The sequence below is a fragment of the Ascaphus truei genome, chromosome 15, assembly GCF_040206685.1.
Source record: "Ascaphus truei isolate aAscTru1 chromosome 15, aAscTru1.hap1, whole genome shotgun sequence".
Lineage (NCBI taxonomy): Eukaryota > Metazoa > Chordata > Amphibia > Anura > Ascaphidae > Ascaphus > Ascaphus truei.
Window position 1 is genome coordinate 30,465,957 of NC_134497.1, and position 27,607 is coordinate 30,493,563.

At 49.1% G+C, this 27,607-nt stretch overlaps 1 protein-coding gene across 3 annotated transcripts in view; it reads left to right on the plus strand.

Moving 5' to 3' along the window:
• Positions 1-27,343, plus strand: part of LOC142466748 (uncharacterized) — a 259,636-nt gene extending 232,293 nt beyond the window's left edge. The window contains exons 1-4 of one of the 3 annotated variants that reach the window (XR_012788206.1): positions 3,108-3,210; positions 7,187-7,371; positions 23,729-24,063; positions 26,465-27,343. Coding sequence is in view for 2 of the 3 variants with exons in the window: in XM_075572113.1 (XP_075428228.1) it covers positions 23,836-25,701 (1,866 nt within the window). In the remaining variant the exon portion in view is untranslated. Of the gene's footprint in view, positions 1-3,107; positions 3,211-7,186; positions 7,372-23,728; positions 25,900-26,464 lie in introns of those variants that run through there. The other 2 variants (XM_075572112.1, XM_075572113.1) reach the window with 2 other exon arrangements.
• Positions 27,344-27,607: the final 264 nt, after the last annotated feature.

The window sequence follows — 27,607 nt, forward strand, 5'->3', positions numbered from 1 at the left end:
TTTCCCTCCTTTGAGGTTCACACAGTCCAGATCTTCTCTCCTCTCCCGGTCCACGTGGCAGTCATCTATCGCCCACCTACCTCTACTCATCCCCCTTCTGCCTTTCTCTCTCACTTTGAATCCTGGCTCTCTTTCTTTCTCTCCTCAGACTCCCCTGTTCTTCTCCTTGGGGACTTCATTTGCCACATTGATGACCCCTCTCTCCCTTGGGCTTCCCGCTTTCTTTCTCTAACCTCTTCTTTTGGCCTTCAACAGTGGACTGCAGCCAGCACCCACAAGGATGGCCACTACTTAGACCTGGTTTTCACTAAAAAAAACTTCTCTCCGATTTCTCCATTTCCCCTTTCCCTCTCTCTGACCATCATCTCATCTCATTCTCTCTATCTCGCTTCTCCCCTTCTCCACCTCCATCTACCCCCCGGTTCTGCAGAAACCTGCGCTCTATTCACTTACCTGACTTTGAGTCCACTTTAAGCTCCTCCCTCTCCTCTCTCAGCTCTGCTACAGACCCTGACAACCTGGTCAGGAACTACAACTCTGCCTTGTCCTCCTCTCTTGATCTACATGCCCCGCTTTCTCTCTGCCAGACTCGCCCATCTAACCCTAGACCCTGGTTAAATTCCCACACGCGCATGCTGCAGACTTCCTTCACTACAAATTTATGCTATTCTGTTTCAACTCGGCCATCTCGCGAGCTAAACAAGCCTACTTTTCTTTACTAATCAACATGCACAAGTCTAACCCACGCCGACTGTTCTCTGTCTTTGATACTCTACTTAAACCACCCTCAGCTGCCTCTCCTTCCTCCATCTCCGCTCAGGACTTTGCTGACTATTTTAAGGAAAAGGTGGAATCCATACGTCAGAACATTCCCTCTGTTTCTTCCTCCCATCCTACACGTCTTCCTAACTCTCCTCCTGCCTTCCTTGACTCTTTTTCCACTGTCTCAGAGGAGGATGTGTCGCTGTTGCTCGCCTCTTCTCCCTCTACCACTTGCCCTCTTGACCCCATTCCCTCCCATCTCCTAAAACCTCTTGCTCCTACTATAATCCCTACGCTCACGCACATTTTTAACTCCTCCCTCTGCTCTGGAACCTTTCCATCCTCCTTCAAACATGCAGCAGTCATACCATTACTCAAAAACAGCAAGCTTGACCCTACCTGTCTTTCTAACTATCGACCTGTCTCCCTCCTGCCTTTTGCCTCTAAACTCCTTGAACGTCTTGTATTCTCTCGCTTGCTCTATTTTCTCAACACCTATTCTCTCCTAGACCCTCTACAATCTGGCTTCCACACTGCTCACTCCACGGAAACAGCCCTCACTAAAATAACTGACGACCTCCATGCTGCCAAAGACAGAGGTCATTACACTCTGCTCATATTACTCGACCTCTCTGCAGCATTTGACACCGTGGACCACCCTCTTCTCCTTCACATTCTCCATACTCTTGGTATTCGGAACAAAGCTCTATCCTGGATCTCATCCTACCTCTCCCATCGTACTTTCAGTGTCTCTTCTGCTAGCACCTCCTCCTCTATTGATCTCTCTGTGGGGGTACCCCAGGGCTCTGTCCTGGGACCTCTTCTCTTTTCTCTGTATACACTCTCTCTAGGTGACCTAATAACATCTTTTGGGTTTAATTATCACCTCTATGCTGACGACACACAAATATACTTTTCAACACCCGACCTTACACCTGCTGTACAAACCAAAGTTTCTGAATGTCTCTCTGCTATATCATCCTGCATGGCCCTCTGCCACCTTAAACTCAACATGGCTCAAACAGAGCTCCTCATACTTCCTCCCAAACCTGGCCCTACTACTTCCTTCCACATTACTGTTGGAACTACTGTACGATCATTCACCCAGTAGCCCAAGCACGCTGCCTAGGGGTCACACTCGACTCCTCTCTCACATTCGCCCCTCACATTCAAAACATTTCTAAAACCTGTCGCTTTTTCCTCCGCAATATAACTAAGATACGCCCTTTCTTCTGTTGCTCGACTGCTAAAACTCTGACTCAGGCCCTCATTCTCTCCCGTCTTGATTACTGTAACCTCCTGCTGTCCGGCCTTCCTACCTCTCACCTGTCTCCCCTACAATCTATCCTAAACGCTGCTGCCAGAATCACTCTACTCTTTCCGAGATCTGTCTCAGCATCTCCCCTCCTGAAATCCCACTCCTGGCTTCCGATCAAATCCCGCATCTCACACTCCATTCTTCTCCTCACTTTTAAAGCTTTACACTCTTCTGCCCCTCCTTACATCTCAGCCCTAATTTCTCGTTATGCACCATCCAGACTCTTGCGTTCTTCTCAAGGATGTCTTCTTTCTACCCCCTTTGTATCTAAAGCCCTCTCCCGCCTTAAATCTTTTTCACTGACTGCCCCACACCTCTGGAATGCCCTTCCCCTCAGTACCCGACTAGCACCCTCTCTATCCACCTTTAAGACCCAACTTAAGACACACTTGCTTAAAGAAGCATATGAATAGCACTGTGGATATTCTGAACACGATACATAAAGCTTGGCCCCCTGCAGACGCACTTACCAGAACTCCCTCCTACTGTCTCTGTACGTTCTCCCTACCTACCAATTAGACTGTAAGCTCCTTGGGGCAGGGACTCTTCCTTAATGTCTAAACCACTTATTACCATGATCTGTTATTTATATTATCTGTTATTTATTTGATTACCACGTGTATTACTGCTGTGAAGCGCTATGTACATTAATGGCGCTATATAAATAAAGACATACAATACAATACAATACAATAAAGTAAATGATAAAATCAGGACAATCTGCATTTTAAAGACAAAACCAGCAGAGGGTGTGTGTGTGTCTTTAGTTGTATTACTATGTCATATCCAGGTTACCTACTTCATATCAACATTGCCCAAAAGGGAGGAACTGAAGCAGCTTCACTGAGATATATTAAGGACCAGGAGGAGTATCACACATCTACATGCAGAAGAAACTATCTTTCCCTAGCACAGTGCCTGGGAAATGTTACTGTCTCGTTTCTAATCTACACAGTATGTGACACGTGATCCGTTTAGAAGTCTAAAAACTACAACTCCCATGATCCCCTTAGTGTGAGCATGCGCAGTAGGACACGGAGCTGTGACCTGGATGTAGTCAGTGTCTCCACTTCCGGGAAAGAGAAGATGAAGAAATAAAGTGGTGCAGGAAGCACACAGGAGCCTTTTCTGTAAGTAACTTACTTTGTAGTCAAAGCATCAGAGCAGGTATATGCAAACACGTGGCGTTTCAGGACAGACACGTCCTCTCCTCAGACCATACACCTTACTGCAATAAAATAACTATTTACTTGCACAAAGCGCTTATCCTAAAAAATACCTGTTGGGAAGTGTACCTTAGCTATACCTAAAAGGTGAAGGATGTGACCGACCCCAAATACAGAGACCCCACGTGTATACATAATACTGACTGTGGGTTTGATCTTAATAACTTCTCCCAAAAATAAATGGGCAACTCTTATATCAACAAGTTGAAAGCATTGAAATATATTCCCAATCAAAGGAGTGTAATAGATCAGTCCAAGATTGAAGAAATGGCAGCCTTAGGGACAAGACAGACAAGTCTTCCAAAACATGAACAAACAAATCAAGTCCCAAGCGCAAAGGGACCATCACCTGTGTTTACAGCCGGGCAGCCACTGCAGCCTCAGTACTTCCTGGTTGACGTCTGACGTCATCACAGCGTCATATGACACTTATGACGTGACGTCACGTCGCCAAGCAACCTTGAAAACAAATAACAAAATAGAGAGTCACACAGGGAGAGCTCAGCACTTGCTGAACTGTGGAGAAGTTAATTGAAGCAACAGTAAATTTAAGCAACATGTATGCACTATATTGGTGCCATAAAGGATATTTGAGGACTATAAATTAGTCTGAAGAGCTGGGAGCTGCCATGCTGATATTTTCTCTCTTAGATGATTTTTCTGTAAAAACGAAGGGGTTAAAGGTTTTTGGGGGTGCTTAAAGACAATTATATGACCCAAATTATTGAGGAACCAACCAGGAGAGAGGCAATACTGGGTTTAGTACTGACTGGGTTTGATCTTAATAACTTCTCCCAAAAATAAATGGGCAACTCTTATATCAACAAGTTAAAGCATTGAACTATAGAAAGGGTTTAAGCTGAAAAGGAGCAAGTTAAAAGATGGTTCAATGTTATGAGCTTACAGTCAAAAGCAGCATTATTACACATTTATCTGGGCATAAGATAAGGCAAACTACAAACCATTAGGGATATATATATATATATATATATATATATGTATATATAGATTAAAAGACATAACAACCAATTATAGATAGTGTATACACAGAGGCACATAGGCTAGATCAGGAGTGCTCAACTTCAGCCCTCAAGCCCCCCTAACAGGTCAGGTTTTCAGGATATTCCTGCTTCAGCACAGGTGGCTCAGAGGCTCGTTGTTTAACTGAGCCTCTGAGCCAGCTGTACTGAAGCAGGAACTGATTGAGCCATGTGTGCTGAAGCAGGGATATTCAGAAAACCTGACCTGTTGGGTGGGCTTGAGGACTGAAGTTGAGCACCCCTGGTAGGTAGGTATTCTCTGTAAACGACATCGCTTCATCTTCTGCAGGGTAGGGAGCGATGCATTGTAGAGGCCAGCGGCAGGATTTTCAATATGTCCTCAAGTGTTTCCACGCTTCGTAATTGTTGTCCTGCCATTGGATTATTGGCTAATTTGGCATTTCTGACTCCACGGAACCAACACTCCCCATAATTCATCCGGGCTTGTGACCGGCATTGGCTGGGTTGAGCTCCCCTGGGCTAGATCATAAGTGTAATCCAGTAGTTTATTAATAATAATTAAGTAGACTTAAGTGGGATAAACAGAATAGTAAAATCCATAGCAGTCGTGGACCAGAGTGACAGAGGTTTAAACCTGTGTCTCTGGTATATACACCCGCATATATCTGGATTAATAATAGAGACTGACCTTACACCAGGAACCAGTTTAGTTCAAGTCACAATACTTACTGCGACAGGGAGATTCTGCTGCTGCTGGAGAAGCCCCATGAGACAGGACCAGGGCTCGGGAGCGAGCACACGTCAGTGGAACGCATATGAATATAAATATGTTCCACTGACTGCATTACACAGGGATTTAGTGACTCCTCGAGCCGAATCTTCACTTATTGATCACAGAAGAACGGATCGATCGTATAATTACTTGTCAGTGTTTGCATTGAAGAGAAACGTTTTTTTTTTTTTTAAACGGCAGCTTGAACTGCTGCTTTAAATCCAACCCAGCGGCGGGAAAACAGGAAATCACTTGGTGTAACATGACTTCCTTGTAAAGGATGGAATCCCCATTTAACCCTTTGGGTGCCCTTTTGATGTAGCTGTAATGTCACCTCATCAGGGCCCATGATGTAATAGCTACGTCATAGTAATCCTGCTGGTTTTCCTAGGGGAGGTGACATTCTGTGCTCCTGTGCAGGGCAGGACGGATTTATCACTACGTGGGATAGAAGGGAGGGGGTCTCCCCGTCCGTTCTGTCATCAATGAGGGAGCGATCACGTGACCCCTCCGTCACTCAAAGGGTTAAAATAACCGTTTTACTTATTTATGTATTGTGAAAGATCCTGTTCTGTATTTCTCCAGGGACATTTGTGTGTTTGACTAATGAGGGCATTATAATTACTTTAGTTTCTATGGAAGTTTATGTTTTTGGTTTGCTAAACGGGTTTTTTAACTTGACAATTTGCTACATTTAACCTATTAAATATGCCATTGTTGTTGGTTCACGTTCTTCCTAGGAGGGACTGCCCCTTTAAATACCATTTTCCTACTCTGCTTCAGTTTAAATAAATCCTGAGATTACAAACCCATAAGAGTTTGTACAATCAGCCTTTTCCCCTTGCTAACTATCCTAAGCACTCCTATTCCTCTCACCCCACACAAGTCTTTCCCCGTCTTAGGAACGCAGGGCCACACTTTTCAAAGCCTTATTTAACCAGAGGCAGCTGTTGACATTATGGCTAACTTTGGTTGCTGTCACCTACACTACTTTACCTAGTTTACTTGGCAGCTAATGTCAAATCTATATTCTCCAGCCTATTACTCTGTGACAATTACCATCACTTATTGTCTTTCCAAATCCTTGCAAAACCTCCTGAAACTACTGAAGTTACAGAAATATTCATTTTATTTTATCCCCCAAACAGCTTGTCAAATTATTTCCCCTATATCCCCTCAAGAGAAGAGTTACCAATCTCACATGGTTTCTCTTACTGTGTTTCTATTGCTGTTTGTGTTCTGTATCCCCCTTCCTCCCACTCCCTTTATTTGCCTCCCAGGTACTGATCTGCAGGGGGTTATTTTTCCTTATCTACTTTGCCGCCTCTGTTTACCAAACACTAGATTCACTAAAGTGCAATAGCCTCAATTGCACTGTAACAGCCACTCAAGTAAATGGCAATGAGCATGTGATCACAGCAGCTCTTTGCACCTCTCCCCTCACTCCTGTCTTCTCCTCACAGCCTTGTTCAGCACCATTGGTGCCTGTATGTAGCCTTGGGCTACGGCCCCAGTGGTCACTGCTGCACGCGCGTCTGACTGCCTGCTGGTGCGTGCAATTGTAAAATCCGCGATCTGTGGTCTATGTGGAGCGGGGGGAGTAGCCATGAAGGGGGGGAGGAGTTTCAAGCCCAAACCGACATTGTTACCTCATTAGACTGTGGCACAAGGCTTTTTCTATAGTCCACTTTCCAAATCAGTTCAGGGCATGTTATAAGCTCAGGTTGCTAATGGAACACATTCCTGCTACATGACCTTGTTACATCAACCCCAACTTTTTTTTTAGTTTCACCGTAAGAAAACTCACCTTTGTGTCATCTTGTCGGGGACTTTTTAATTACAACAGTGTTTTTTTAATTTATTTTTTAAGTACAATAATAAGAAAGTAGTCACTGGTGTGGCCTGTGGCTCCCATTCCTTTCAAACTGTGGTTACATACATGTGAGCCATAGTATATACATTGCTCTCCATTAACTTCTGTTCACCTCAAAAACTGTAGAGAAGAAAGAAAAGACAAGTCACATTATTAACAACCTGTATCTTTTTTGAGCTCTCCCTTTATAAAATAGACATTACTTTGAGTCCTCACTAACTGTCCCAATTTTAGGTTTGTAAATTGTGTGAGAAACGAGGAAGAACAGAACCTTGTGGCGTTCCAGTACCACAGGAAAATCTTCTACAGAACCTGCACAGACCTCCCCCCACACACAGAGCTCCTGGTCTGGAGATGAATATGGGAAAGAGCTTGGTATCAAGGGGGTACACTGTGGAAAAGTAACGCGCCAGCACAAGGTAATCAGGAATATGTGTGTTGTGTAGTTTTTACATCTCTATTGTCTTATTACTGATGTTAAATAGCAAATAGTGATAGATCTGCATACACCATTACTGGTAAACTAGAACTTAATTTCACTAAATATGACTTGAGTCAAAGGGCTGGATACATCAAGCTGCGATAACCAAAAATGCTGTATTACCGCCAATTAAAAAAGTGCCTTATTATCGTGCAATGAATCAGTGTTGCAGCGCCAAAAATAAAGCACTTTTTATAGGACCTGTTAAAAGCATCAGATCCGATACAAAACAGGTATAATATCACATTTTCACGTAAAAACTGCCATACATCAAGTTCGGATATTTATCGGAACAGGATGAACGGAAGAAATACCACAAATATTTTATCACCAGCTCCAGGCTGGCGTTAGCACTGCCTTTCTCCTATGTATATAATGGCCAATATACTGCCCATTATATACATAGTCAAGATGAGCTAAACCAACATGGAATAGAGGATATAATAGTTGTTAAAATACATTACAGTACATATTAACCCCTTAGTAGTCCCCGAGTCAACTAGTCATCGGTTTCCATGACTAGCTGACCACACGGGATGATATAAACATGACATTACCCTACCTACCCCCTTTTGCCACCTTAGTGGCTAGTAAAGCACGGTTAGTTCTTGGTTTGTCTCTCGGGTTGCTAGGTGACCCGGTTTTGAACCAGACTGCTCTGGTTCTGTATTTTGCCCCTGCGTCCGGTATAAAATGTGAAAACAAACAGGCAATGGGGGAGCAAGGGATTAGAAAAGCATATATAATCACTTTTAGAAGTTGATGGAAGTCTTGATTGATTACATGCAATGGTGGGTTATTCAGATACACATAAATACTTACACGGCCATGTGTAAGCAGACACAATGTTTGGTAACTTTCATAGGGCAAAATCTCTCTCTTCCAACAGTGACAAATGATTTGTATGGTGAATGGGTATAAAAAAGTGTACAACACTGTACTCACACGGCCCAGTGTGAGCAATTGCAGGGATTTGGTATCTTTTTAGGTTGGCATTAACCCGTCTGTATCTGGTAATCAGCACACTAGGAGCTGTATTCAGGTTCCAAACTGGTGCAGGACTCTATAGATTACAGGTGGACCCCTGGCCTCCTTGCGTGGTCCAGGATCAGGTGTTATGCACAGAGTCACAGCCGGTCCCGCGTCCGGGATCAGGAAGGGAAACTCTCCTGCTCGGCTGGAAATGCTGCACAGTGATCTGACTACGGAAGCCTCGGTGGGTCAGTTTCAGCAGATGATTTAGAGCAACGCGTTTCGCCGACGGATCGGCTTCCTCAGGCTCAAAAGTTTGGAACCTGAATACAGCTCCTAGTGTGCTGATTACCAGATACAGACGGGTTAATGCCAACCTAAAAAGATACCAAATCCCTGCAATTGCTCACACTGGGCCGTGTGAGTACAGTGTTGTACACTTTTTTTATACCCATTCACCATACAAATCATTTGTCACTGTTGGAAGAGAGAGATTTTGCCCTATGAAAGTTACCAAACATTGTGTCTGCTTACACATGGCCGTGTAAGTATTTATGTGTATCTGAATAACCCACCATTGCATGTAATCAATCAAGACTTCCATCAACTTCTAAAAGTGATTATATATGCTTTTCTAATCCCTTGCTCCCCCATTGCCTGTTTGTTTTCACGTCTCTTAAAGGGCTCTGGATTAACCCTTATTTCTGGGGTGGAAGCAGAAGGGATTCTGTTGCTGGCTCAGAGAAATAGTGAGCCACAGTTGGTTTGACGGCTCTATTGTAAGCCTATCAGTGTTAAATAAACTTAAAGGTAAGCGCCTGGTCCTTTTTTCACACTATTGTCCGGTATAAAATGAAAGGTAATACCGGACATGTATGTGTTCGTTATTACCTCTCTCCCAACGAGAGGGGGTGGCGGCGGACGTTCAGAGCATTTGCCGCCATGCCCGGCTCTCCCACACTGCAGACTTCTCTCTCCCTGTCTGTCCCACACCGATGTGACTGAGGCTGAGGTGCACCGGGTCCTCTGACGTCAGTGCCGAAAGTCAGCTGGGCTTCTGGTGCGCACCGGCATGAGAGGGAGGCCCGGCGTGCGTCCGCCTCAGATACCTCGGCGTGGTACAAACAGGGAGAGAGAAGTATGCAGGGGGGCAGAGCCGGACATGTCGGCAACTGCTCTACCGGCTGCCGGCACCCCCGTAGCCACTGTCCCCCTTCTCCGAAGCTACCGGCCCCCCTCTACTCTCGGCATCTGCCACGCTCCCCCCCTCTCACGCAGGCACCGCCCTCCCCCCCCCCCCCCCGCAGGCACCGGACCCGACCTGACACCATCCCCAAGGTAAGTCTGAATTTTATTGGGGTTGTGGGGTATATTTATATGCAGTGGTCAACAAATCACCCAAAAATCTACTCGCCACCTAGCCCTACCCGCTTCCCACCTAGCCCCGCCCCTCACCCCACTTTTATAAAAATGGAATACATTCCTAATAAGAATTGTGTGTGTGACTAGTCTGGGTGGGTGACTGACTGACTGGGTGACTGACTCACTGACTGGGTGACTGACTCACTGACTGGGTGGGTGACTGACTGACTGTGTGACTGACTCACTGACTGGGTGACTGACTCACTGACTGGGTGACTGACTCACTGACTGGGTGGGTGACTCACTGACTGGATGGGTGACTCACTGACTGACTGGGTGGGTGACTCACTGACTGACTGGGTGGGTGACTCACTGACTGACTGGGTGGGTGACTCACTGACTGACTGGGTGGGTGACTGACTGACTGGGTGGGTGACTGACTGACTGGGTGGGTGACTGACTGACTGGGTGGGTGACTGACTGACTGGGTGGGTGACTGACTGACTGGGTGGGTGACTGACTGACTGGGTGGGTGGGTGACTGACTGACTGGGTGGGTGACTGGGTGGGTGGGTGACTTTACTGGGTGGGTGGGTGACTTTACCTTGACTGACTGGGTGGGTGACTGACTGGGTTGGGTGACTGACTGGGTTGGGTGGGTGACTGACTGGGTGGGTGGGTGACTGACTGGGTGGGTTGGTGACTGGGTATGTGGGTGGGTGACTGGGTATGTGGGTGACTGAGTGGGTGGGTGTCTGACTGGGTGTCTGTCTGGGTGGGTGACTGACTGGGTGGGTGACTGACTGGGTGGGTGACTGACTGGGTGGGTGACTGACTGGGTGGGTGACTGACTGGGTGGGTGACTGACTGGGTGTGTGTCTGACTGGGTGGGTGTCTGACTGGGTGGGTGTCTCTTGACTGACTGGGTGAGTGACTGACTGGGTGGGTGGAGGGGGGGCAGTGGATGTGGAGGAAGGGGGGTGGATGCGGAGGAAGGGGTGTGGATGCGGAGGGGGGTGTGGCCACCGCAACCGTCTCCACAAACATGCCCCCCGCTCAAACAGCTGTAGCAGGCGTCAGCGGTAATCGGGGAGGGTGGGGAGCCACAGCGGTAACCGGGGAGGGGGCGAGCGCCTGCCGCACGGCCACATAACACCCACCTCCCGATCGAGTGAAGCCCCGTGCGCGCCATCGCCGCCGCAACCCAAACCCGCAAGGGCAACCAGCACGCACCCGACAAGTTTGAGCCCCCTGCCCCCCGCGTGTGCACGCCCCCCAACCGGGCCGCAGCCATGGGTACCAGGGACTCAAAGCTGCCAGCTGACCCTTCTTCCCCAGGGAGGGGAAGCACCTGACGTGCCCGCGCTCGCACCCCCCCTACCTGGCACCTCCTGCCTGCACCCCCCCCCCTACCTGGCACCTCCCGCCCCGGGCAGCAAGTGTGGATCGGAGGCAGGAAGGGGGTGTGTATCGGAGGCAGGAAGGGGGTGTGGATCGGAGGCAGGAAGGGAGTGTGGATCGGAGGCAGGAAGGGGGTGTGGATCGCAGGCAGGAAGGGGGTGTGGATCGGAGGCAGGAAGGGGGTGTGGATCGGAGGCAGGAAGGGGGTGTGGATCGGAGGCAGGAAGGGGGTGTGGATCGGAGGCAGGTGGGGTGGATCTGAGGTAGGGGTGGTGTGGATCGGAGGCAGGAAGGGGGGAGCGCCAAAGCGCCTGACCCGGAGCTGCCAGCCGGCCCTCTTCCCCGCGTCAGCCCAATCAGGGAGGGGGATTATTTATTTAAAAAAAATTTTTTTTACCCTGGCGCGATCAGGGGAAGTAACAAGCACGGATTGGCAGCGGACAGAATTTGGTTGCCACGGGCGACCGGGTTTGTCGACCACTGTTTATATGTATTAAGGAGGTGGGGGTGTATTTTATATGTATTGGGGAGGTGGGGGTATATTTTATATGTATTCCGGAGGTAGGGGTGTGACAGAGTCACTAACTCAGTATGCTGGAGTGAGGAGCATGTGTGTGCTTCCAGCATACAAGCCGTTAAACTCCTCCTGGAGAGGCTACATGCACCTGCACCTAATTAAGCAGGATGGACACCTGAGACTGCAGGTTTAAAAAGCAGGAAGTGGCGTACACAAGCTGAGTTAGCTTTTCCCCAGGAGGGTTGAGAGTCTTCTCCCAGCAAGGAAAGACCCTGGCTGTTCTGTTCCCCATCTCTGCAAGAAGCTCTGCTGCTGGGACCCCAACCCAGGATAAATACTGCTACGAGCTGGACACAGCTGTTGGAGCTACAATGACAGATTTTATTATTTGGTTTTCTGAAAGGGACAGTGACCCTGATGTTTATTTGTTTTGTGGCGAATAAACCACTACAGTTAAGCTTTACACAGTGTCTTAGCGTCTTACTAACCCAGCCGCGAGGCGTCCTGCGACACGTGGTGTAAGAAGTGGGATGCTACGACTCTGGGGGGTTAGTAGATGAAGATGTGTTAAGGTCATGAACCCAAGCAGAAAACCAAAACAACATTTTTATTTTGCTGAAGCAAGTGAAATTGCAGCTAGCAGGAACTGAGTGTAAAATTTGCCCCGTCGAGTATGAAAGGATTGCTGTGCTGTGTAAAGCTAATGCATATAAGCAAATTGCTGAGTGTCAAGTTTGCCCTATCGGGTATGAAAGAAAGTGAAAATGGATTTTTGCAAAGATGTTACCCTAAGAAGAACCAAGAAGGTTCACACATTGTAAAGCACGTACAACTCACGTGTGTTGTATAAAGTCTGCCCCGTCAGGTGTGAAAGAAAAAAAAATGGGGTTTTAAAATGGCCGTTGTCAAATGTCAGTTTTGCAATGTACGTAATCATACAAAACAGTGTCCCTTCAGACCATATGAGAATGATGATAACTACTCATATGTGGCCCCGGGAAGAGAGCCGTACCCGCAGATAAAAACTGCCAAAGTGACTAGCATCCAAAGCGCAGGACCCCATAACCTTTAAGTCAGTGACCAGGAATTTGGAGCCATGCCGGCTAGAAGGAAACCAGGTGACTTTCTAAAGGATTCGGTATGCTGGCCCTGTCATGAACCAGGTCACACGGGAGAAGTGTGTCCCCAAATTCTCAAATATAACCAGTGGCAGCAGGAGCAGCACAAGGAATACTGTCTACCACCGCTGCAAAAGCAAGCAACGCGCTGTGAGCACAAGCAAGATGTGGAAGCTGATAACAGTGAGTGTGTGCTCAGAACTACTGATCTCTCAGGGGCAACTAAAGTAAAGAAGAAAAAGAAAAGTATTTCTCAAGTCACAGAGGAAGTGACTGAACCACTTGAGCCTGCGATATCAGGACAAGGTGCGTCAGAAAGACGCCGAGATGTGCTGCAGACCGTAGTGATGGGCGGAATCGTTATGGGAACAGAGGCAAAGAAAAAGGAGGAGCGAAGGGAAGCTGAATCCTTGATCCAGGATAAAGAGGCCTTCATTTCTGCACTCCAAACTGCCCGTCATGATTATGAAGGCCTGCGGGAGCAATTGGATAAGGAGCGAGAAGCTAACGCTGAGGTACAGAGGTGTATACTTAAGAGGCTTTTAAAAAAACGGAGCATCTCTAGTAGTTGCAGAGCCCACCGGGACAGCCAGGGTGCAGAAGGTTAATTCAGCCCTTGTGAGCATGAAAGAACAAGGGGTGGGAGCGGGTCACCACATGGACACTGTTGGGGGGGCCAGTGATAGAGTGCAACCGCGGTAGTCCCAATGGCTAGCGGTCTCTCTACGCCCGGAATTGCCGCTCTGCTCGCCCTGTGGGGACTGCCCAGGACTTGGCCACACTGGCCAGAGCAGCCAAAAGCACACCTCAAAGGATTCTACAGTCTGAAGCCATTGGAAGTGCACCCAAAGTTGCAGAGGTTATCCTGGGGAGGGGGTGCTCTCAGTCCCACCAGATTGGTCAGTCAAACCCAATCTGTCAGGACCAGGGAAGGTCCAGTGTACCCCATCAGGGGCAACGTTCTCAAGCTGCGAGGCCGGTCGCCCGTGTGCGGCTGGCACACACAGAGCAGTCACTCCAGCCGTGGAATCAACCCACAGAGGGACGTCCACAGAGAGATCTGCGCTTGACCCCCAGGAACCGGCAGCAGAGATGGAGGTACATCAGTTTGCACCAGTCCATGTGCCACCCAGCGATGTCCAGCGGGCACTGTTGTGCCAAGTGACCATGGGAGTTTGCCAAGCAGTTTGCTTGCGTGACTCCAGTGTCACTGTTACTCTGGTCCGACCTGGTATGGCGAGAACAGAGGATCTGTTCCCCAGACCGGGGGTGCAGATGCTCCTGCCAGGTGATGGGCTGCGGCTCACACCAGTTGCCCGGGTCTTTTGTGATTGGGGTGCCGGGCGTGGCATAAGGGAGGAGGGGATATTGCCCGGGTTAGATGCTGAGGTCCGCCTTGGCAATGACCTGGGACATATTACATGCGTGTTTACGGCAGAACTGGCTCTTGTTGCAGCGATTACAAGGGAGCCAGCGATCAGGAGTTACACCTGAAGGATCCGCCGTCCCCCTGCATTTGGGACCAACAGGTCCAAGCGTCTCTGCGGAGGCCAGACAGGTAAGCCAGACTAAGTCGCTACAGTATACTGACTTACCTTGCCCTTTACATGTTCCTGGGTTCCCTGACTTTGAGACTAAGTGTGGGGGGCCAGAATTAGGGACACAGTTTAGGGGTGCAGTGCGGTCTGAGCCCAGAGAGGAGCACAGGAGGCTCCAGGTGTCCGAGTCTGACTCGGCCAGTGGGTTTGACCGGGACTCCTGGCACCGCAGGCTCGTGTGTGCAGAGACGGGGCCTGCCAGTTTAGATAGGGTTTGGACTGGTAGAAAACAGCTAGGGGTGCAGAGGGAGTGTAGGCAACCGTTGTTACACAGGGTCCATTTCATACCACTAGCAGAACATCAGGGGACCACTCGCAAGAGAGATCAGCTGTTGCAGCCTTGCTACTCGCTGGGACCATCCGGGGCTGTGGCAGAGTTGTGCCACGCCAGGGATGCATGGCAGCCAGTAGGTAAGGCGGGTGATCATGCGAGGTCAGCCCTAAACCTTTTACAGGTAATAGTGGAACCTTACCAAGGGGTAGCTATAGACATAGTGGGACCCCTCATGACCCACAGTTGGTCTGGCAAGTGTTACATGCTCATTGGGGTAGATTTGTCTACCAAGGATACTGAGACTGTGACGCTTGCCACCATCAATGCGAGGGCAGGGACAGAAGCATTGTTAGAGATTTTTCCTAGAGTAGGTTGCCCTAGTGAGATTCTAACTGATCAAGGGTCACAATTCAGGCATTAATTGTTACAGGGTCTCTGGGGTGTGTGCGGGGTAAAGCACCAGCACACCATCCCATATTACCCCCAGGCAAACGGTTTATGTGAGAGGCTCAGTGCGACCCTGAAACAGTTGCTTCCAGCAGGTATGGAGATTGAAGGAGCAGAGTGGGAGATTCACTTGCAGCACTTGCTGTCTGCATACCGAGATGTATTGCCAGAGTCTCTCCTTGCAAGCTGTTATATGGCCGCAGGGTCCGGGAACCTCTTGACTTACTCTGTGAGGGGTGGAAGGGGAACATTACCCAGACTGATGCGTCTGTGCGACAATCTGTGGCAAATCTCGGAGACCAGTTAGAAATGCTTATGAGGTTGGCACAGGCCGATCTCAGGGAGATTCAGACCAAGCAGCAGACTTGGTGTGATTACAATGCCCCTAGCAGCTCATTCATTCCAGGTCAGCAGGGACTTGTTCTGCAGCCCACTCCGCAGAACAAATTATAAGCTGTCTGGTCTGGACGATACCCGTTTTCAGGAAAATGAATGAGTACACCTTTGGTGTGCAGGAAGATGGTGAGACAGAGATAAATAGGGCTTATCGTGTTAACATGTGTAAGGAGTATTTCAAGCAGAGTGTGGCATCAGTGCTGGCTATTTGTAGCACACTGATGGGGGACCCGGCGAGCGATGCTCTTCCTAACCTCCTAGGAGAATCAAGGCCAGGGGGGCATAGTGCAGCAGGTAGTGATAGGATCCCAGTGCATTGCACAGCAGCATGTGCAAGCGAGGGTTATGTTAGGACAGCATAGGGTTCTGCTCCCAGGTGAGCTGGGCAGAGCACATAGCCTGGATCATCCAGTGGAGACTGGTGATCAGAGACCTCTGCATAAGTATGCCTATCAGGTAGCAGCAGAGGTAACAGAGAGTGTAGAGAGGGTACTGGAAGGGGGACACAGTGTTGTAAGGGCATACTTGGACAACATGGCAGTGGTTAGTAAGTCGTGGGACTTACATTTAGTTTCTGTAGCTGCAGTGCTGCAGAGGATCAGGGAGGTAGGGCTGACGCTGAAGCCTACAAAGTGTGTAGTGAGTATGGCAGAGGTACTGTACTTGGGGCACCGAGTGGGTGGAGGGCACCTTAAGCCAGAACCAGAAAGGGGTAAGGTTTTGTTAGGCACTGCAGGTTACTACAGAAAGGCTGTTCCACAGTACAGCGCTGTGACCCAATCCTTGACTGACGTGACCCAACAGCGACTCTCAGGTCTGGTAGTCTGGTCTCCTGCCTGTGGACTCAGCCAGGGGGCCGAGGAGGGGGGTGAACCGCCCATTGTGCATCTGAGCAGAAAACTGCTGCCCAGCGAAGTGGCATATGCCACTAATGAGCAAGAGGCTCTGGGGGAGAGTGGCCAGGTGCTGCGCTGGACTCTGGCATTGCAGGACATTGACTTTGCTACTCAACACCAGAAAGACAGCCAGCATGGCCATGCTGGTGGACTCTCCCCAAAGGATATCCCTAGTGAGCCAAAAACCTCAACAGTCTCCGGGTGTGTGGGACCACCAGAGGAGGTGGTTGCCACAAAGCCCTCCTATTGAGGTGGGGAGGTGTGGTGGGGGAAGGGAGAACCAGGCTTATAATAAAGGTCCAGCCTACTTGGTTACTCCTGACCAGTGTTTTGGGGTCCTAGAGTGTCAGCTCTTGGGCCCGGGCATTGTGTATGCATTACTGTGACTGTGTTCAAATTATGAGACAATTGCCGTTTGTGTTTTACCATTTCCAGAGGTACCCTGCTTTAGCACAGAGCAGGAAAAGGTAAAAATGGGACATAAGGGGTTAATGTATATCCCCACACTCAAGCCAGGTATAAGACGGAGGTTTGTTTGATTAAAATAGGGGTCAGGGGGGAAATTATTTAATGTATGAAGTATGGTAACAATGTTTTTGAATAAGGGAAAGGAGAATGGGGTTTAACCATCCCCCAAGCTTGATATGTTTGAAGGAAGGTCCTAATGTTCTAAATTTTTGTGTGCAAACGATTAGGAGAGAGACATGTAGACTGTTATGATTTTATTAATAGTACCATGTGTGTAAATGCATAAACAGTGTGACCCTTGTGTAGGTACCTTTAGTTATGTGAGGTGGGGGGATTTACATGACAGGCAGGGGACAGGATACGTTAAAAGATTCACCCTGTTAGTTTATGACCCACCATTCCAGAGGCAGGTATGCATAACCGAAGGCCTGGCTTGTAAGGGACCCTGGGGAGATGCCCTCCAGGATGTATACAAAAGTTAGAGCTTCAAAGGGGTTAAACAGCTGGCCAGCAACTGGGGGGATTCTTTGACCAGAACCAGATATTCTGTCACTGAGCAAAGGGGGTTTGGCCAGGCATGCTAAGCGGGGTGAAGCTTGTTGCCTGGTTACCAGGACTTCTGGCAATCCTGCAATAGGGCAGAATTTGGCTCCCAAGCCAAGATTGGTTCCCAATTACCCAGATATTGGTTTGAAGGTATTATAAGCTGGTGCAGGCCATGGGGAAGTTGTTCTCTGCTGTAACATCAAGAAGGAGGGGGTGGGGGTGAAGAGGAGTTTTATCACCATCACAGATTTGAACCCCGCTCGAGATTCATCAGTTCTAAGAGATCAATATAAGAGTTTCATCAGTTCCATCTTTTTGTGATTCACCTGAGATTCAGTCCCATTTGAGAAGTTCCAGCTCTGAGTAAATCGTCTAAATTTCTCAGAGGATAAGTGACCAGAATTCTACAGCCAGCGGCTACAGGAAGGAAATGTAGCCTGGAATATTTTGCTGTGTGTTTGCAATTAGGAAAGATTTGTTTTGTTATCCCAGTTTCCAAAGCAAGTGTGTCTTTTTACTGTATTTTTGTGTAACATAGTTGTGTGCGTTCATTAGGTGAATAAACCCAATTTATTTTTATCTCAATGATCCCGGTAATTAAAAGTCTTAATAAGCTGGGTCTATCGTAACAAGGGTGTCGGGGGAAAATGCTAAACTCTTGTGCGAAAGGAAGCTTGCATGGCAATGCTGATGGCCTTACCCGCCAGGACAGTCCTCATGAACTACTAACTTCAAGAGCTGGCAGGCCAGCCCAACCACCGGACGAGGTGGTCAGGGCAGACCCTGCGCTTTGACTGGGGGAGGTGTTGCGATTGTGGGGTTAATCAGGCCATTAATAAATGTTATATGCCCAGCTGATTAACCCCAACTCGCATTGGGAGTGAAGGGGTTAAAAGTATATGCATGACCCTGATGTATTTGCTCCTGTCCCAGCCTTCTTACCCCCCGTTTGCAGCCTGTTCCCTGGCTGCAGTAATAGAAATACAAAGAAACTGTGCCCAAAGGTTTTCAGGCACAAGATGGCGTGAGCGCTGAAGCTGGCGCTGATTGAAGAAGCGTGCCTGTGTATGGGAGGTCTGCTGTGTAGAATAGGTATCCATTTCAAGCACTCAACCTCATAACCGCAAAGTCAATTGGATAAGTGGCTTGCGGTTAGATTTGAAGTGGTTTTCCGATAAAATGTATCCGTACCTTGTTAGCTCGCGTAACTTGAAAGGCGGAAAGTCTATTGCCGTGGGAAATTGGTCAATTGACGTGAGAACTAGGTGAACTTGGGATCCCACAAGAAAGCCTTTCAATTAAGCGGGCTAACTCGCGAACAGAGACAGCTAGCACCCTGATTTTTGGTGTGCAAGTCTAAATAAATAAACCACTCACACACACACACACAAAATGACAGTTGTGGTACACTCAGAACATATTGTTTTATTAAAGTGTAAAATACTGTAAGTTTAAAATGTACAGGCAGGAACAGTTTTTTCTATAAGCCCAGGAAAAATCCTTTGGCATGTAAATATGCTAATGGTGAATGAGGGTATTTTCCTTCCTGCACTTCAAAGAGGTCCCGCTAAGTAGGAGACTCTTGAGCTTAGAGAAATGCAGGGATAAAAAGCCTCGGAGATCCAAAGTGTGAAAATGGCCGAGATGTTGCTGAGTGCCAGATCCCGGTACTCAGCATGAGCCATTCACACCTTGGGGCCAAACCCCAGACTAAGGGTCGCCAGTTAAGGGTTGTATACCAGGTATGCTAAACCGCATGGGTGTCAAGTGGACACATGCGCTTTGCAAACCGGAAAGCCTTTTTTGCCCGTTTTGCAAACTCCGGGCCAATTGGGGATTGGTGGGTTAAATGTTCCCACGGAGGGGATTGGGCATACATGTTAGAGATAGGATTGTGAACCCTATAACCACGCCTGCCGAGCTATCCCCAGGGTGATTCATGATGGGACCACGCTCTACGCAAGATTTCGTTCAAGTACAGCAGTAGCGGTTCCAGGACACAAGGGGTTAACAACATGGTAACATAGAATTTACCCCAAACTCCGGAGTTCGTTAGCCCTGGTGACTCCCGAACGAATTCTAACGAACCAGAATGAAATTCCTTCATTTGGCAGAGTTATTAGATCGGCAACTTGCGATCTAGCCAAACGGACTTTATATCAGACTGCATTTCTTGCGCTTTCTTGCAAAGGACATTTTCTTTTGTTTCCCCATCCCAGTAAGTGTTATATTAAGTGTATTTTGAGATTGTCGTGTTTGTCTATCAAGGAAATAAATGACAATTTATTTTGCCCTTCTTGTTGTGTTCAATTGAGAATCTAAAAAATATAAAAGTGTTGATAAGTACTGGTCTACCGTGACATTACCGCAATTTTAAGGTGGTATATATCAAGATTGTGGTAATAATTTACTGGGTGCAATATTTGCGCCAATCTCGTGATATGAGAATTAACGCGACCATTAATAATGTTACTTACTGCATGGGGTTAATATTTCTATCATAGGCTTGTGTAATGTCTATTATTACAGAAACAAATGATCAAAATAACATTAACCCGTTTCATGCCCGTGGGTTACCAAGGTATACTACAGGCACCAAAGGGGTTAATACTTTATTTTAAATAAACATTACCTAACCCTGTTGACCCAGTTAGTGGCCATTAAAGCATTGCCATTCTAGTCGCTAAGGTAATTAAGGGGTTAACCCGTCTCCCCCCCACTCGTCCTCCCCCCCCATGGGAAGCCTAACCACTCTCCCACGGGGCAACTACTGTCATCACCTCTATCCACTACCTCCGCCCCCTTCTAGACTAATGCCCAATATACCTATTAGACAAATTTGGTTGTAAATATTTATTATATATATATATATATACTAGCTGAGAGACCCGGCGTTGCCCGGGATGTAATTTGGGGGGGGGGCGTACGACAGGGTTAGGCTTCCCCCCCCCCCTTGACAGCTAGGTGGGTGACTGAGTTGACTGAGTGTGTGGGTGACTGAGTGGGTGGGTGGGTTGGTGACTGGGTGGGTGACTTTGGGTCGGTTTGACTTTGGGTCGGTGGGTGGGTGACTTTGGGTCGGTGGGTGGGTGACTTTGGGTCGGTGGGTGGGTGACTTTGGGTCGGTGCGTGAGTGACTTTGGGTTGGTGGGTGGGTGACTTTGGGTCGGTGGGTGGGTGGGTGACTTTGGGTCGGTTTGACTTTGGGTCGGTGGGTGGGTGACTTTGGGTCGGTGGGTGACTTTGGGTCGGTGGTTGGGTGGGTGAGTTGGGTTGGTGGGTGGGTGAGTTGGGTCGGGGGGTGAGTGAGTTGGGTCGGGGGGTGGATGACTTTGGGTCGGTGGGTGGGTGACTTTGGGTCGGTGGGTGACTCTGGGTTGGTGGGTGGGTGAATCTGGGTTGGTGGGTGGGTGACTTTGGGTGGGTGGGTGACTTTGGGTGGGTGGGTGACTTTGGGTCGGTGGGTGGGTCGGTGACTGGGTGACTTTTTCAGGGTCGGTGACTGGGTGGGTCAGTGACTGGGGTCGGTGACTGGGTGGGTCAGTGAGTGGGTGGGTGGGGTCGGTGAGTGGGTGGGTGGGGTCAGTGACTGGGAGGGTGGTTTTGGGTGAGACTGGGTGGGTGAGTGTGAGACTGAATGGGTGGGTGAGTGGGAGACTGAATGGGTGGGTGAGTGGGAGACTGGGTGGGTGAGTGGGAGACTGAATGGGTGGGTGAGTGGGAGACTGAATGGGTGGGTGAGTGGGAGACTGAATGGGTGGGTGAGTGGGAAACTGAATGGGTGGATGAGTGGGAAACTGAATGGGTGGATGAGTGGGAAACTGAATGGGTGGGTGAGTGGGAAACTGAATGGGTGGGTGAGTGGGAAACTGAATGGGTGGGTGAGTGGGAAACTGAATGGGTGGGTGAGTGGGAAACTGAATGGGTGGGTGAGTGGGAAACTGAATGGGTGAGTGGGTGGGAGACTGAGTGGGTGGGAGACTGAGTGGGTGGGAGACTGAGTGGGTGGGAGACTGAGTGGGTGGGAGACTGAGTGGGTGGGAGACTGAGTGGGTGGGAGACTGAGTGGGTGGGAGACTGAGTGGGTGGGAGACTGAGTGGGTGGGAGACTGAGTGGGTGGGAGACTGAGTGGGTGGGAGACTGAGTGGGTGGGAGACTGAGTGGGTGGGAGACTGAGTGGGTGGGAGACTGACTGGGTGGGAGACTGACTGGGTGGGAGACTGACTGGGTGGGAGACTGACTGGGTGGGAGACTGACTGGGTGGGTGACTGACTGGGTGGGTGAGTGGGTGACTGAGTGGGTGACTGAGTGGGTGACTGGGTGAGTGGGTGACTGACTGGGTGGGTGACTGGGTGGGTGGGTGACTGACTGGGTGGGTGACTGGGTGGGTGGGTGACTGACTGGGTGGGTGACTGGGTGGGTGGGTGACTTGACTGAGTGGGTGGGTGGGTGACTGAGTGAGTGGGTGGGTGACTGGGTGAAAGTGACTGGGTGGGTGTGTGGGTGACTGGGTGGGTGACTGGGTGACAGTGCGTGGGTGGGAGACGGTGGGTGACTTACCTTGACCCCGTGGCATCTAGCTGGGGCAGGAGGTGACAGAGAAGGTAAAGGATCCGTGGTCCATCCGCTCCAGGAGAAAAAAGGTAAGAACTCACCAGCAAGAGGGGTTAAAAACTAATTTATTGGGCTACATAAAAACAAAAAAACAGACAGTAACAAACTCTCCCACGCGTTTCACGCCCACTATGGCGCTTTCTCAAGGCAAGGGGCAGGAGGTGAGTTCGGGAAGCTGGGGGTGGGGGGGCAAGAGTGGCAGGAGACCCGCGCCGCGCTTCCCCTCCGTCCGGGAGCCGGCGCACGTGATGGGGAGTCTCGCGCCGCGCTTCCCCTCCGTCCGGGAGCCGACGCACGTGAGGGGGAGTCCCGCGCCATGCTTCCCCTCTCCGGTAGCGGCGCACATGATGGGGAGTCTCGCGCCGCGCTTCCCCTCCGTCCGGGAGCCGACGCACGTGAGGGGGAGTCCCGCGCCGTGCTTCCCCTCTCCGGTAGCGGCGCACGTGAGGGGGAGTCCCGCGCCGCGCTTCCCCTCTCCAGTAGCGGCGCACTTGAGGGGGAGTCCCGCACCGCGCTTCCCCTCTCCGGTAGCGGCGCACGTGAGGGGGAGTCCCGCGCCGCGCTTCCCCTCCGTCCGGGAGCCGGCACACCTGAGGGGGAGTCCCGCGCCGCGCTTCCCCTCTCCGGTAGCGGCGCACGTGAGGGGGAGAGCAGGAGGCCCGGCCCGCGCTTCCCCTCTCCGGTAGCGGCGCACGTGAGGGGGAGAGCAGGAGGCCCGGCCCGCGCTTCCCCTCTCCGGTAGCGGCGCACGTGAGGGGGAGAGCAGGAGGCCCGGGCCGCGCCGCGAGGGGGGAGGAGCCTGGAGTTTGCTGCTGAGCAGGAGGGCCGCGGCGCACGGTGAGGGTGATGGTGCGGCTGGGGATGTTGCGGAGCGTGGGGATTTGGGTGAGGTGGGGGGAGAGAGTGAGGGGCACCGGGAGAGGAGGGGGGGGGGGTGTGTGTGTGGAAGGTGAGCTGCGGTCCAACTGACGGGGGAGAGTGTGTGTGTGTGTGTGTGTGTGTGTGTGTGTGTGTGTGTGTGTGTGTGTTTGTTTTTGCCCGTCACTCTGCCTCTGGCCAATGAGAGGTGCGGGGGCGGGCAGGCCAAGGGACCAATGAGATTGCCGCTAGGGACGCAGACATACAGTGCTTTCACAAATATATAGTAGATATATATATTTACACATTTAAAACAAAGCAAAAAAGAACTTTCAAAATATATTTTACACATAAAATCATTGATTATTACTCTGGATAACTAGGCACTCTCAATGGGGGGCCCAGATATCCACATTGGCGATAAATGGTAACCCAGTAATAAATACATACATCAACAATATTAAAATACATTAATCCCTCAGTGGCTAACACCTAAGGTAATGAAGGCAGTTGGTGGATGTATCGTGATGAATGCCCCTTTTGTGGGTGCTGGAATGTCACCTTAAAGGGAGGGAATCACATTCCTTTTTTGGATTCACATTCCATCATTTTGCATTGTTTTTGTGTTTGCATTGTCCCCACCACAATTATATATATGTTAAAATACAATAATTGTGCATTTGGTTCCTGATTTAGCAGAAAGTTGGTTCATCCTATAACTATACAGTTTACTTTCATCATGAACTTTTTGTGATATGCCAACTTACCACTCGTGCGTGACCTTTTGTAAGACAGTTTGTGTAACAGTGACGTTTTTTTCTCGTCTAGTACAAAGACAAGCTCCAATAATCCACCCATGCCAACACTTCAAGGTTGCTTTTAGCAGTCAGGATTACCTCCTCAAACATCAGAAGTTCAAACACCCAAATGAGTATATGGAAAAGATGAAGACAGAACAATCTTGCAACATTCCAATAAATATGACAGAAAATGCACCTTTCAAACAGTCAAGGCAATTAATAAACAATGTAACTGCTTCTCATTCCAAAAGATATATATTAGCATCTGCCACCGGAAAAGATCTTGGAGAAAGTGAGAAGAGTCTGACTTGGTTATCAGACCAGAACGCACAGAAGAGAACACAGACTGGGGAGAGACTGCATGTTTGTGGGGAATGTGGGAAGGGATTTAATGGGTCATCCAGCTTGAGGGGACACGAGAGGACACACACAGGGGAGAAATCACATGTATGTGGGGAATGTGGGAAGGGATTTCATGCGTCATCCAACCTGATACGACATAAGAGGACACACACAGGGGAGAGACCGCATGTATGTGGGGAATGTGGAAAGGGATTTAGTCAGTTATCCGGCCTGGAAACACACAAGAGGACACACACAGGGGAGAGACCACATGTATGTGGGGAATGTGGGAAGGGATTTAGTGGTTTATCCAACCTAAACACACACAAGAGGACACACACAGGGGAGAGACCGCATGTATGTGGGGAATGTGGAAAGGGATTTAGTTACTTATCTGACATGGACATACACAAGAGGAGACACACAGGGGAGAGACCGCATGTATGTGGGGAATGTGGGAAGGGATTTAGTCAGTCATCCAGCCTGAGAAATCACAAGAGGACACACACAGGGGAGAGACCGCATGTATGTGGGGAATGTGGGAAGAGATTTATTCAGTCATCCAGCCTGAGGATACACACGAGGACACACACAGGGGAGAGACCGCATGTATGTGGGGAATGTGGAAAGGGCTTTAGTGAGTTATCCAGCCTGGACATACACAAGAGGACACACACAGGGGAGAGACCGCATGTATGTGGGGAATGTGGAAAGGGATTTAGTCGGTTATCCGGCCTGGAGACACACAAGAGGACACACACAGGGGAGAGACCACATGTATGTGGGGAATGTGGGAAGGGATTTAGTAATTTATCCAACCTGAACACACACAAGAGGACACACACAGGGGAGAGACCGCATGTATGTGGGGAATGTGGAAAGGGATTTAGTCAGTTATCCGGCCTGGACACACACAAGAGGACACACACAGGGGAGAGACCGCATGTATGTGGGGAATGCGGAAAGGGATTTAGTCAATTATCCGGCCTGGACATACACAAGAGGACACACACAGGGGAGAGACCGCATGTATGTGGGGAATGTGGAAAGGGATTTAGTGATTTATTCAGCCTGAACTTACACAAGAGGACACACACAGGGGAGAGACCGCATGTATGTGGTGAATGTGGGAAAGGATTTAGTCAGTCATCCAGCCTGAGAAATCACAAGAGGACACACACAGGGGAGAAACCGCATGGATGTGGGGAATGTGGGAAGGGATTTAGTCAGTTATCCAGCCTGAGGATGCACACAAGGACACACACAGGGGAGAGACCGCATGTATGTCTGGAATGTGGGAAGGGATTTAGTGTGTCATCCAGCCTCGACACACACAAGAGGACGCACACAGGGGAGAGACCGCATGTATGTGGGGAATGTGGGAAGGGATTTAGTCGGTCATCCAGCCTGAGGAATCACAAGAGGACACACACAGGGGAGAAACCGCATGTGTGTGGGGAATGTGGGAAGGGATTTAGTGATTTATCCAGCCTGAACACACACAAGAGGACACACACAGGGGAGAAACCGCATGTATGTGGGGAATGTGGAAAAGGATTTAGTCAGTTATCCAGCCTGGGCACACACAAGAGGACACAGGGAAGAAACTGCATGTATGTGGGGAATGTGGGAACGGATTTAGTCAGTTATCCAGCCTGAACACACGGGAGAGGCCGCATGTATGTGGAAAGGGATTTAGTCAGTTATCTGACCTGGACATACACAAGAGGACACACACAGGGGAGAGACCGCATGTATGTGGGGAATGTGGGAAGGGATTTAGTGATTTATCCAGCCTGAACACACACAAGAGGACACACACAGGGGAGAGACCGCATGTATGTGGGGAATGTGGGAAGGGATTTAGTCGGTCCTCCAGCCTGAGGAATGAAGAGGACACAAACGGGAGAATGGGGAATGTGGGAAGGGATTTAGTGTGTCATCCAGCCTGGACACACACAAAAGGACACACAGGGGAGAGACCTGTCTCCTAAACTAGGCATGTTTAGGGATAACCAGCGACCAAGGCACTCACATATTACTGAACATGTGTATCTGTGTTACGCTAAATCACAATAAAAAGTGACTTTAATTTATGATGCATAGAACAAGCATTTTAAAAAAGTTATAACGTTTTAAATGCAGATTATTTGTATCATTCTTATTGTAGTTTTATTTAAAAAAAATTGTTGTTCTTAATGTTTTATATTTCCATGCTGTTGGTTTAAATACTGTATAATGTTCATTTTCCATTATGCTGAAGTTGACTGTAGTGAAAAAGAAGTGATCTGCGCTCATAAAATCTAAATTAGATGTGATAAATCAAATATAAAACCTGTTTAAAAGGAGGTAGGTGCTGCTGTGCTCGTGGGATGGCTCCACAAACCGAAAACTAATACTAATGTCCCGGGACATTCTTCAGCTGTCTTCATCTTTTACCCGCAAGAGACGCGACGTGAGAAACTCCATTGGTGCCATCTGATAACGTCACCAGCGCAGGTGCGGTGAGCTGATGGCGGGAACTGGCAAGGGAGCCTTTCTCTATGTGACAGCGGCGGCTGTACCCTCACCATACAGTGAGGGGCCTTGACCAACTCGAGTGGAGGGTGTACAAGGAGTGCCACCTGAGAGTACAAGGAGAGATCCGATCCGGCTGCTGGGCTGATACAACTTGATCCACGGTTGCATTCTGCTGTAGTGGTGTAAGGAATCCGCTCCGCAGTTTACTGGTTGCCTTACCTTGTAGACTGTGCAGTCAGAGATTTTGCATTAGAAAACACACCAATTCATGTTTTTGTCAGGTTAGGTACCCCTGTGGTTAGGGCCATTGCAGTTTCGGAAAAGACTCCTTGTACTCCTAAGGTGCCTGTCATTAAGAGTTTTCATAGTTCATACTTGCTGCTTGTTGATTCTCAGGGCCCTGTCACTGAGGTACAGACTTCAGCTTCTGATGTTAGCTTCCCTCCCACCACTACCCTGGCTCTGCCTTTTTCTCAAGCTACCGATTTGAAGATCCCAAGGACTATTCCTGATTCATTGACAATATTATCTCCCAATGAAGATTTCCCAGTATTGGAGAGCTCTACTGTTGTTTGCTTCTCTGCTCCTGCTAAACCATGGTTTTGTCCCTCGGAATTTTCGGTTGCCCCTGTTATTTCCTCTCAGTTGGAAATACTCTGTACGTATCCCAAGATTTCGGTCCCTATGCCTGGTTTACTGCTTGCCTTGTCACCTTCCATACCAATACCGGGAGATGCTTCCAACCAACCTATACCCTTACTAACCATTACCTGGGAGCCTTCTAGAGGAAAAATTCCTCGCAAATTCCAACATGCAGTGGTCAGCCAAGACTTTTTCTGTTACAAAGTTCCTCCTGGTGTATTCGATCAACTATCAGGGCCGCTGATCCTAGAGTCCGGTTCATTTATTAAAGACTGGGCTTCCTGTAGGGGTTCTCCTGCCGTTTCTGCTCTGGAACCCTCTGGTTCTTCACAGCCCTGGATTTCCAAGTCATTTTGCGAGGCGAGCCATGTACCAAAGATGTTTCTTCCATCAATCTCATATC